Below are 12972 nucleotides of genomic sequence, written 5' to 3'. Positions count from 1 at the left end.
AGTCTAAGCTTGGGGATGTCCCTGTGGTTCATCCCTGCATATTTCAAGAAGACTCAAGCATCTAAGCTTGGGGATGCCCAAGGCATCCCCTTCTTCATCGACAAATTATCAGGTTTCTTCTCTTGAAACTATATTTTTATTCGGTCACATCTTATGTACTTTACTTGGAGCGTCTGTGTGCTTTTTTTTTTGTTATTTTCGTTGTCTGAATATATGCTTGTGTGGGAGAGAGACACGCTCCGCTGTTGCATATGAACACATGTGTTCTTAGCTTTACTTTTAATGTTCATGGCGAAGGTTGAAACTGCTTCGTTAATTGTTATATGGTTGGAAACAGAAAATGCCGCATGTGGTAAATGGTATAATGTCTTGAATAATTTGATACTTGGCAATTGTTGTGCTCATATAGATCATGTTTAAGCTCTTGCATCATGTACTTTGCACCCATTAATGAAGAACTACATAGAGCTTGTTAAAATTTGGTTTGCATGATTGGTCTCTGGAGTCTAGATATTTTCTGGTTAAGCTATTTGAACAACAAGGAAGACGATGTAAAGTATTATAATGCTTACAATATGTTCATATGTGAGTCTTGCTGCACCGTTTTATACTTGAGTTTGCTTCAAACAACCTTGCTAGCCTAGCCTTGTATTGAGAGGAATTCTTCTCGTGCATCCAAATCCTTGAGCCGGCCAAAAACTATGCCATTTGTGTCCATCATACCTACCTACTACATGGTATTTTCTGCCATTGCAAAGTAAATTACTTGAGTGCTACCTTTAAAATTCTATTTTTCGTCTTTGCAATATATAGCTCATGGGAAAATAGCCTTAAAAACTATTGTGGTGAAGAATATGTAGCTATGTATCTTATTTCTTATAAGTTGCTTGTTGAGCGGTAACCATATTTCTGGGGACGCCACCAACTATTACACCTTTGTTGAATATCATGTGAGTTGCTATGCATGTTCGTCTTGTCTGAAGTAAGGGCGGTTCTCACAATCAAATGGCTTGAGTATGCATATTGTTAGAGAAGAACATTGGGCCGCTAACTAAAGCCATGAATCATGGTGGAAGTTTCAGTGTGGACAACTAATCCTCAATTTCTTATGAGAATATTAACTGTTGTTGAATGCTTATGCATTAAAGAGGAGTCCATTATCTGTTGTCTATGTTGTCCCGGTATGGATGTCTAAGTTGAGAATAATCAAAAGCGAGAAATCCAATGCGAGCTTTCTCCTTAGACCTTTGTACAGGCGGCATAGAGGTACCCCTTTGTGACACTTGGTTGAAACATATGCTATGCAATGATAATCCGTGTTAATCCGAGCTAATTAGGACAAGGTGCGAGCACTATTGGTATACTATGCATGAGGCTTGCAACTTATAAGACATCTTATACATAACACATATGCTTTATTACTACCGTTGACAAAATTGTTTCTTATTTTCAAAATGAAAAGCTCTAGCACAAATATAGTAATCCATACTTCCCTCCGCGAAGGGCCCATCTTCTACTTTTATGTTGAGTCAGTTTACCTACTTCTTTCTATCTTAGAAGCAAACACTTGTGTCAACTGTGTGCATTGATTCTTACATGTTTACCTATTGCACTTGTTATATTACTTTGTGTTGACAATTATCCATGAGATATACATGTTCAAGTTGAAAGCAATTGCTGAAACTTAAATCTTCCTTTGTGTTGCTTCAATACCTTTACTTAGAATTTATTGCTTTATGAGTAACTCTTATGCAAGTCTTATTGATGCTTGTCTTGAAAGTATTATTCATGAAAAGTCTTTGCTATATGATTCATTTGTTTACTCATTATCTTCATCATTGCTTCGAATCGCTGCATTCATCTCATATACTTTACAATAGTATTGATCAAGATTATGATAGCATGTCACTCCAGAAATTATTCTTGTTATCGTTTACCTACTCGAGGGCGAGTAGGAACTAAGCTTGGGGATACTTGATACGTCTCAAACGTATCTATAATTTCTTATGTTCCATGCTACTTTTATGATGATACTCACATGTTTTATACACATTATATGTCATATTTATGCATTTTCCGGAACTAACCTATTGACGAGATGCCGAAGGGCCGATTCATCGTTTTCTGCTGTTTTTGGTTTCAGAAATCCTAGTAAGGAAATATTCTCGGAATCGGACGAAATCAACGCCCAGCATCTTAGAATTCCACGAAGCTTCCAGAACACCCGGGAAGGACCAGAGGTGGGCCACAGGGCCACCAAATGATAGGGTGGCGCGGCCAGGGCCTGGGCCATGCCCCCTATTGTGTCACCGCCTCGTCAGCCCTCCGACTCCGCCTCTTCGCCTATTTAAAGGTCCCTGACCTAAAACCTCGATACGGAAAAACCACGGTACGAGAAACCTTCCAGAGCCGCCGCCATCGCGAGGCCAAGATCTGGGGGACAGGAGTCTCTGTTCCGGCACGCCGCCGGGACGGGGAAGTGCCCCCGGAAGGCATCTCCATCTACACCATCGCCATCTTCATCAACGCTGTTGTCTCCCATGAGGAGGGAGTAGTTCTCCATCGAGGCTAAGGGCTGTACCGGTAGCTATGTGGTTCATCTCTCTCTCCTATGTACTTCAATACAATGATCTCATGAGCTGCTTTACATGATTGAGATCCATATGATGAGCTTGTAATCTAGATGTCGTTATGCTATTCAAGTGGATTTTACTTATGTGATCTCCGGAGACTCCTTGTCCCACGTGTGTAAAGGTGACAGTGTGTGCACCGTGTGGGTCTCTTAGGCTATATTTCACAGAATACTTGTTCACTGAGTTATGATTTGAGTTGGATGTCTCTATGAAATTGTGGTGTGTTAGTACCTCCTATGAATGCTCACAGTGACAGCGTGGGGTGTTTATTAGTACTTGGGAATACATCTTTAAGGTTTGCCTACATGATTAATTAGTGTTCGTTATCTTGCCAAAGAGTAATTCAGAGTAGCATAGTGAAGTGCTTATATTTATATTCAATTATGATTGCAATGTTGAGAGTGTCCACTAGTGAAAGTATGATCCCTAGGCCTTGTTTCTAAGCATTGAAACTCCGTTTACTTACTGTTCTGTTGCATATTTACTCACTGCCATATTTTATTCAGATTGCTATTTCCACTCATATACATCCATATTACTTGTATTTCACTATCTCTTCGCCGAACTAGTGCACCTATACATCTGACAAGTGTATTAGGTGTGTTGGGGACACAAGAGACTTCTTGTATCGTGATTGCAGGGTTGCTTGAGAGGGATATCTTTGACCTCTTCCTCCCCGAGTTCGATAAACCTTGGGTGATCCACTTAAGGGAAACTTGCTGCTGTTCTACAAACCTCTGCTCTTGGAGGCCCAACACTGTCTACAAGAATAGAAGCACCCGTAGACATCATGTATCCTGCAATATCCATATGATAGTATCCTTCTACTTGAAACAATCTGGAGAACGTAAGAAATATCAAATACATCGTGTGTGTGTTTGAACAGATATCTAGGATGAAAAATTAATTTTCATAAGAGAAAATTTTATTGCCTTGGGGAGGCAGTTGCAAGATAAGAGCAACACAGATAAATATTCACTTGCGTTTCCACAAAATCCTATGAAATGTCTCTATATGACTGTAGATGAATACATGCTTACAAAATCGCAATGGAGACCACTTGATGATAACTTTGGAAAGAAGCTAGTTAGCTAGAAAGGAAAGAAGATTTCTGCAGGAGACACAATAGTGTTGGTTGATGCTTGTCTTAGTAGCATACCTTTATATGTGTGGTGTTTCATGGAAGCACCAAAATCCTAAGAAATGGGATATACAAATAAAAATAATGGTATGACATGAGCTAGATATGATAAGAACAAATATCACTTATTAACTGGAGACTATATGTTTGCCAAAAGATTTGAAGGCTTGGGTTAGACTTGAAAACTATGAATAATAGTACGTTGTGAAAATAACTATGAAAGTTAGAGAATTTTGATGGAACTTAGCAAGAACTATTGAAGAGGAACTACTAAATAGTCAAGTTCTTTCCCAGGCCAATGCCGAGCCACACCTCTGGCCCACCGGAATTACTTTTAGGGAGTTCATTATTGTCAGTAGAGTGAAGGAGGACTTGTATCAGATTTATAAGAACTTTGTGTGTGTGTGTGTGTGTGTGTGGGGGTGGGAGGGGGGAGAGAGTTCAGTGAGTGGAATGGACAATTTTCACTTTCAACATCAAGTATTTGCACCTGAGATCTAATTGGGGTTTCCCATATAAATTTCTCTAGAAGATAAAAGTTCTTTTGAAAGTCACAATATTTATGTGCTTGCTTCTCAGATATAGTATACTGAATAAATTATTAGAAGAGGATGGTGTAACATCCCAATACTTAGGACAAATGTGGGGTCGATTTAGAAAAGGGTTGTGCATCGCATCGCAGAACGGGGGAAATTTTCGCGCTTAATTACATAAAACCTAAGAGGAATCGAGGTTTCTCTCTTGTTGTAGCTAGGGTTTAGTGTAACGAGAGTGCGATAAATTGACATGATCTCTTTTGAAATTAGGGTTTTGGAGGGGATTTTAATTTGAATTGATATTCAAATTTGAATTCTAAATAATGATTGAATATGAGAAACTATCATATCAAATGAAATAATAATTCATAACTCAAATTCAAATGAGATTTATACAACACAAATCCAAAATGGATATTCACATTTTACATAAAAGTTCATAAGTAAAACCTTGAGCTTTATTGATAACTTCACGTGTACATACATTGTCTTTACAATATTCAGTATACATGAATTAAAAGGAAACTGACAAAAGAAATATTTATGAACTGAAAATAAAATCCTAAACTAAGTTTCTTGAATCTTCTTGTTCCTGTATCTTCTCCAGTCTTGAATTCCTGCACACACCAAACAAGCATACCAGAATTGAAATAAAACAAGTGGCAAATTCCACTGGTCAACTAAAAACAATGTAAAGTGGGTAGATAATCACAAACCAGTCAGAGCTGATCCACTGTGGTTCAAGTTTCCACCCAAAGCACACACACATCTCACTAGGAGCATTGCATGCTCTCCAACACATAGCACAAGCCCAGTCACCAAGTGAACCCAGGCATGTGGGTCAAGCCCTGGTAGCAGCAAGCTACTACAAATAGACTGTTACAGCTGGTGGAGCAGCCTCAGTCGACACACCTCACTAGAAATATGAACACAAGGAACAACAATAGTTGTTCATAGCCGTTCTTCACCAAAAACACATCCAGAAGGAGCAAATGGAGGGATAAATCAAGAATCAACCAGGATCTAGGAGGAGAAGGGCAAGATGATCAAGATCAACTAGCAAAAGACCACCACATCAACTTAACACTTTGTCTAGGAGCTGGAGCAAGGTATAATGAATACCTGGAGAGGATCAAGAGGATCCGATCCATATTTTTGCATGCACAAACAACATCATAAGGGATGATCATCACTTGGTATAGACCAAGTGATGCTGGCAGTAGGAAGAGCAACCAGAGACTTAAGCTATCCCGAGGCTAGTTTGTGCAAGTAGGGAATAATAGATGCACAGCTAGCAAACCACTAGATAAGTATCCAGTCACTAGAAGCTACAAACACCACCTAGCATCACTAGCCCATTTAAACCATCAGAAATTAGTATTTTCTTCATAAAACAATTCAAAGTGGCATTCATATACTTGATTCCCTACTGTGAAGGATTCCATTTAATTAAACCAACCATTTTTATACATCTGTTTGAGCAACCGGTAGCATACTAGCAGTATCAAGTGCTACTGAGGTCACATCGAACACCAAGCTAGTCACATCAAAAGAACAAGTCATCATCACGTTGCAAAATATTCAGACTCAGGATTTATGTCCAACAAGTGTTGGTAATCAATCGAATCCATTCAATTATAATTGAATCATCACCAACAAATAGTTCATCAATTAATGGTTCCAGTAACCATCCACAAACCAATAAGCATCCATGATTCAGTAAGCAACAATAGCATAACAATTTATCCAGATAGGCAGTAGCCATAGCAACCAGGCAGCATCAACATAGAAGTGCCACTGGCATAGTACCAGAAGCACCACAATTTATATTCTTAAATAAACATGCTTCTATAAGCATTTGCAGCTACCAGTGCATGGTGAGTAGCATCAGAGAGGTATACATAGTTGTAACAACTTAGGTCAAGCAACACAGTAGATTGGCAATATGCCAGTAACCTAACCACTAGCAAGAGGGGCTCCAAATGAAGTATTTGGAGCAGGTGTAGTTCACAACAACACAACAAAAACCATAACTATTAGCATAGCAAGCTACTGCTAGCAGCTGGTGTTCATATGAACACTAGATAAAGCCACATGGGCGTGATCAAGCTAGAACCAACAGCAAGTGCTAGTAACTAACGATCGCAAGGAATCAAGAGCAACAGCAGTAGGCCTAACAACACAGGGAGCAGTATAACATGGCCAGTGGCCAGTAGAGGTGCAACAACTGGCCAGGACAGTAGCTAGAGCTTAGAGAAGGAGGAGGATAGAGGAGAGCAGAGAAGGAGAGAATTCGTGTACCTAGTGAAGCACCTGGCGGCGTCCATGGCGGCACGGTGGCACAGGCCGGTCACAGCGGCGCCAAACCGCGTAGCCCGTACCGACAAAGCACCGTCACCATCAGTGCACCGTCGACCATCAACATATCGCACATGAGCACCAAATCGACGGGGCTCGCTGAGGTCACGGGAACCCTAGCCACAAGTAGGGTGCGTGCGAGTGGAGGAGGCGACGTGCATTAGATCGACATGGATAGAAAGGAGCGGCACGGCGAGGAGCGTAGATTGGTACTGGTGGCGTCGCCTAGAACTACCAGAGGCGGCCAGAGTGTGCTGGCGACAGCGGAGGCGATTCGAGTCACCAGAGCGTGCGAGGGATTAGGGTTAGGGTTTCGCGCGAGAGATAGGAGACAGTGAGGCCGGTGGCCCGAGCCGTGGTGGGCTGGTCCGGTTCAACCAGTTGGTTGACCTAATCAGTGAGCCCATGGGCATTTCTGTCCTTTCACATCCATTTTTAATTCTTTAAACTCAAAAAGTTGCAAATAGGCCCTAAATGCACTCTAAAAATTCAAGAAAAAAAAATACATTAAAAATATTCCTTAATCAAAATATAACTTAAAGAAAAATAACAAGATAATTTTGGTTAAACGATTTCAATAAACTTTTAATTCAAAATTTAAATCTTTAAATAGAAGTATTTTCTTAAAAATAAAATCAAGGAAACTTTAAAATATTTCTTGAATAAGTTTGAACTCAAATACTTTCAAAAGCTAATTTCTTTAACATAAGTATTTCTTTTTATAAAAATAAATTATAACTTCTTAAATAAAATTCCTTATGGAATTATGAATCATTAAAAATCACCATTAAAGGCTTTAATAATCAAATTAAACCTTAATATATTATAAATCTCCAATTTGAAACCAACACTCCGGGGAAAGGGATTCAACCAAAACAAATCCACTAAAGCATGTATCATTTGAATCTTTATAACATTGTCCTTACCAGACAATGATGCTTCTTTTCAGAACCCGAGGTCTAGGTTCCATCCAAACCCTCGAACTGCACTATCTCGCAGTCTCCAGGCAAGTTCACCCCTTGATCATGCCACGTTGATTACTTTCTATCATTTTACTCGCAAAGAAATATACTTATCACTCGTGCATTGAAAATGAAATGTTACTTTTCCAATTATGAATATGACTATGTGATGGCCAATGGAAGCATGGTATGTGTTGATGGACAAGGTTCCATTGCAAGGGTTCCATACATCTAGGACTAATAACCAATGCCGTCTAGTGATTCTAGCGTCGTACATATCGCGTTAACCATAAGATCTATAATGGCTCTAGGAAAGTCAGCTGTATCTTCTTCCTTCTGCATGTCAACAGACTTGATATAGCCTGGCTGTGTGTTTGTGAACACTCAGTAGTTTGTGATGGACTTAATCTCCCTATCCGTGTGGATGAAGGGCGCTCCACCGTCTATGATGGATTGTCCAAAGCATATCGAGGGTAAATTAAAGCCATATGGACGGGAGATGTCTACTAGGGATATGTGAGTGGACAAAAGGGTGGATATGCAGGGTCGCGAAGAAGGCAGTGATTGGCTTGGTTCTTATACTGGGCCTCACACCAAGAAAGTGTGGACGGGAAGGTACACCCGGTTGGCAACAAGTTCTCTTATGGAAAAAATAACGCACTTCTGCAGAGTGTATCAAATTATGGCTTGTCACTTCCTGTTCCGGGAAGGGAACTACGAACGCGGCAGGAAAGGAACTCCGTGAATTTCTGGTCAACCTGTGAAGACTGGCGGGCATACTTTTCATAATAAAATCAACCTTTTGAAGAAATGTTTTCGAAACATGCATTGACCTGAGATCTTTTGATCATTGGTCATAGCTAGTGCATCAAACACTTTTTTCTTTTGAACTTGTTGAGTACCCCTGTACTCGCCTTTCCTTCTGAACCCTTGCTAGAGTGTGAGAACGAAGAGGAGGCATGCACCGGAGCACCCGAAGGCGAATACGAGGTGGTCTACGAGGAGCCAGACTTGTCCGGAAGTGTCGAAGGAGTGGACTATGGGATATTCTACGGCACCGAAGAAGTGGAGGCGGAGGAGTAGTGTTATGAAGTAGGCATAGTTGAGCCGAGCAGTGTAGTGGCTTACCTAAATAAGTTGCTGAGATCTCATGATGTCTACCTTAGTAGTTTATGAGTTGTAAAAGTACTTTGAACCCAGTTGGAGTCTAAGTGGTGTTCTCATTGGACCTGTGAAAATACCGAGGTGTTGTGAACTTATGGTTTGTAATAATAATGTGTGATGTTTAAGACCTGCAATTTTTCTGTTGTACCACTCCGAGGGATGTGATATTTGTGAAAAAACCCTTTCATAAGTATCATATCAACGCCTTGTATACTACAACATGAAGTGGTATACTGGATCACCGCAGATGGATAGGGAATGATCATTGCCACTTTTGTTGGTAGAAGGAGACTTTTGATCATCTTTTGTTTCAGAGCTCTTTGTTTAAACTGGTATGGCAAGTTTTCATATATGCAGTAGGTTTGGTTAGACCTAAAAGTGCACAAGAGCTTGCTGGAGCTTGGATTGATTCCTTTTTAGGCTATAAATGAAAGTTGGTGCTTAGTGGTGGCGCAATTATTTGTTGGACGATCTGGAAAACCAGAAAATGACGATCCATCTAGTGTGGTTTATCGATTGTACAACATGATTAATTATTGGGCAATATTGCAGAAAAGTCAAGGTCGAAAAAGTTTTGAAGGAGTGATGAAGATGAGAAGAGTGATTCATGAGATCTTTTCAAGAGCACACGGATGGACGCTGACGACCTCACGTTTAACAAACTGATTATGTTGGGCCACTTCTACTCTATGTGGTGGTTTCATTGTCCAGTTTGTTTACTGTGTGCATGTTGTTTGAGACTACAAATTTTTCAATGTTTTGGTGAAAAGTTGGCTATTCCTTATTCTGTATTTTGTCTTACCTTTTGTTTGCTCTTGTAAAAGATTGGCGATATTAAATCGACGCGGTGAGCAGAGATGTAGTTTAGTAAAAAAATTAGTTTGAATTGAATTGCTTAGTTCTCAGAGACTCCTGCAATGTCGGATTTGCATCGTGATTCATTCTCTTGAGTTGCAAGTTGGGTTTCAACTAAGATTTCTTAAGTTGCAAGTGGATCTGCAACTAAAATTATTCAGGTTGCAACAACTAAAAATGGCTCCAAACCGTTAGATTTACTTCATGATCCATGCTAATAGTAAGTTACAACATGGGTTGCAACTGAGATTCAATAAGATCATTCTACATAGAACTAAGTTAGTTCTGATTAGTCCGAGAACTAGTGAAAGGAGGAATGTCCTTACCTCAATATCGAGTTGGTGCACATAGCCACAACAGAATAGCAGATAATGAACGACTCCTCACTAATACAAAGCCTCGCCAAAATCATTGAACTCATTTAACAAAGAACATACCAATGATTGCTACTGTACCCATGTTTCAAAGATAACATGTCTGAAAGGTCGTCTTTGCCGGATAAAACTAGATGATAACTGATCAAATATTTTCATCAATCTTGTGCATAAACCACCATACATGTTAGAGAGTAAGATGGAAATACAACGTCCGAGGTAGAACTTTTTAGAGGTTAAACAACTGGCTTGGCATTTTCTCAGATGATTCCATCTGAAAATAAGATTCGTGCAACTAAAAATGCTAGTATAAAAAGGGATTGCTAGTTCTCAGCTAGTTGAGAATTAACTTCATGCTCAGTCAAGTCTTATATCATTTGATTTCCCATCGTGATTCGCGTTAGGCATGAGTTGCAACATAGGTTGTAACTAAAATTTGATGATATCATCTGAGTGAGAACGAAGTTAATTCTCAGTCGAGTGAGAAATAGTCACCCCCATTAAAAATGATGTTAATCACTTTTATTATTTGCCCAGAGATAACTACTAAACAGACCTGTCATCATCCTTATAAAAGTATAAGCAAAGTGGATATAAAGATGTTTGTTATGATAAAAAATGGACCGGGTTCCTAGTTTCACTTCTCCTTTTCGAAAAAAAGTCACCGATAATAACCATTCCATCTGAAGATAAGATTCGTCGAACTAGAAAAACTATGAAAACGATCTTGGTCGCTGTTACTATGGGCCGAGTACTAAACAGACCTGTCATCATCCTTATAAAAACCCATGCACTCGCTCTGGCACTCTGCAGCCTGCACCCTGACCAGGTACACCACCAAGCTGTATACTCTGCTCTGCTACCACTAGTCTCTCTCGCCTACTCTTCTCGATCTCCAAGCTGCAGCTAGCACGTACCGAGTGGACGGATGTGTACCACCACCGCGCCGCCATCGGCGCCAGCGGTGGTAGTGCCAGCCGGTAAGGGTGGCCACCACGTTTACGTGACGCTGCCCCATTGCTCGGACGTTCACGTGCACGGAGGCGACGCGGCCGGCGCTCATTGCCGCCAGCTAAAGTGCCAAGTGGGTGACGGCAACGCCGAGCACCTGCCGGTGACTGGCGGAGAGACCGTCCGCGAGGCGGCGGCGCTGTGCCGGTTGGCGTGCCCGATCGCTCTGACGGCGCTGCTGCTCTACTCCCGCACGGCGCTGTCCATGCTCTTCCTCGGCTCCCTCGGCGACCTCCCTCTAGCAGCGGGGTCGCTGGCCGTCGCCTTCGCCAACATCACCGGCTACTCCGTGCTCTCCGGGCTCTCCCTCGGCATGGACCCGCTCTGCTCTCAGGCGTTCGGTGCCAAGCAGCCGCGCCTTCTGGGTCTCACCCTCTACCGCGCTGTCATGTTCCTGCTCTGCTGCTCGCTGCCGCTCTCCGCCCTTTGGCTCAACATGTCGAAGATCCTTGTTTTCCTCGGCCAGGACCGCGAGATCACGGAGCTCGCGCAGCAGTATCTCCTGTTCTCCCTTCCCGACCTCTTCACCTTCTCCCTCATCCACCCGCTCCGGGTCTACCTCCGGTCGCAGGGGATCACTCAGCCGCTCACCGCCGCCGCGGCCGCGGCCGTGCTGTTCCACGTGCTCGCCAACTACGTGCTGGTTGGGCGACTCGGGCTCGGCGCCCGGGGAGTCGCCGCAGCCGCATCTGCGTCCAACTTCGTGCTCCTCGGCGTGCTGCTCGCCTACGTCAGCCGGCGCGACATGGCGTTGCGCGAGGCATGGGGTCCCATGGCCGAGTGGCTCGACGGGTGGGGCCCGCTCGCGAGGCTGGCAGCGCCCAGCTGTGTCTCCGTGTGCCTGGAGTGGTGGTGGTACGAGGTCATGATCCTTCTGTGCGGGCTCCTGCCGGACCCGAAGCCGGCGGTGGCGTCTATGGGCGTGCTCATGCAGACGACGGCGCTGGTGTATGTCTTCCCGTCGTCGCTGGGGTTCGGCGTGTCGACGAGGGTGGGTAACGAGCTCGGCGCCAACCGCCCAGGCCGCGCGCGCGCCGCTGCCCGCGTGGCCGTGGTCGGCGCCGCCGCGATGGGGCTCGCGGCCATGTCGTTCGCCGCGGGCATGCGCCACGCATGGGGCCGAATGTTCACCGCCGACGCCGACATCCTCCGGCTGACCGCGGCCGCGCTGCCGGTCGTTGGGCTGTGCGAGCTCGGTAACTGCCCGCAGACGGTCGGCTGCGGCGTGCTCCGCGGCAGCGCGAGGCCGTCACGCGCCGCGCACGTCAACCTGGGCGCCTTCTACCTGGTGGGCATGCCTGTCGCCGTCCTTCTTGCGTTCAGGCTCAGCATGGGCTTCGTCGGGCTCTGGGTGGGACTGCTCGCCGCCCAGGTGTGCTGCGCCGGGCTCATGCTCTGCGTCGTGGGAACCACCGACTGGGAGGCGCAGGCGCGGCGAGCGCAGGCGTTGACGTCGTCGCCTTCGTCGTCGTCAGGTGTGGAGCTGCCTGACTCCGAGAAGGGCGGGGGCCACGCGTCGGCGGCGGCCGCGGCAGGGGGAGCCAGGCGGCCTGAGAAAGGGGAGCACCAGGAGGGGGCGGACTACGAGCCGTTGATCTCCAACGATGAGGCCCAGCCCGGAGCAGTGCAGGTGCTTTGAGATTCGTGGGAAGCACGATGACATTGTAATTTTATTCTTACTCTGATCAACTGGACTTCTGCTATATAGTACTAAGTACTGCTGCAAATTCATATGTTTCGTTTTTTTTTTGAATTTTCTCCTCGTTCCCGGCTTATGTGTTCCTGCTGGTCCTCTCTCTGTAGTGTTAATGACTTTTAGATGTGACTTCGCTGTGCCGTGGGTGAAGAGTTTTCTAGCTATCTTCTGTCAAGATAGGGTGTAAAGAAATTCACTAGTACTCATTCCATGATACTATGATAGTCTGTCTAATCCTCCTT

The 12972-nt window shown here is 43.9% G+C and overlaps 1 protein-coding gene across 1 annotated transcript; it reads left to right on the top strand.

Moving 5' to 3' along the window:
• The first annotated feature begins 10951 nt into the window (after positions 1-10951).
• Positions 10952-12673, top strand: LOC124702832 (protein DETOXIFICATION 52-like). The gene has a single exon (XM_047235009.1). It carries the CDS (start codon positions 10952-10954, stop codon positions 12671-12673), a length of 1722 nt encoding a protein of 573 aa, XP_047090965.1.
• Positions 12674-12972: the final 299 nt, after the last annotated feature.

Source organism: Lolium rigidum, chromosome 3, assembly GCF_022539505.1.
Source record: "Lolium rigidum isolate FL_2022 chromosome 3, APGP_CSIRO_Lrig_0.1, whole genome shotgun sequence".
Taxonomy (NCBI): Eukaryota; Viridiplantae; Streptophyta; class Magnoliopsida; order Poales; family Poaceae; genus Lolium; species Lolium rigidum.
The sequence above is the reverse complement of the archived record's forward strand: the minus strand, read 5'-3'. Positions and strand labels throughout refer to the sequence as shown.

Coding starts and splice junctions, on each gene's coding strand:
- LOC124702832 (XM_047235009.1), top strand. CDS start 10,952: ATGTGTACCACCACCGCGCCGCCATCGGCGCCAGCGGTGGTAGTGCCA.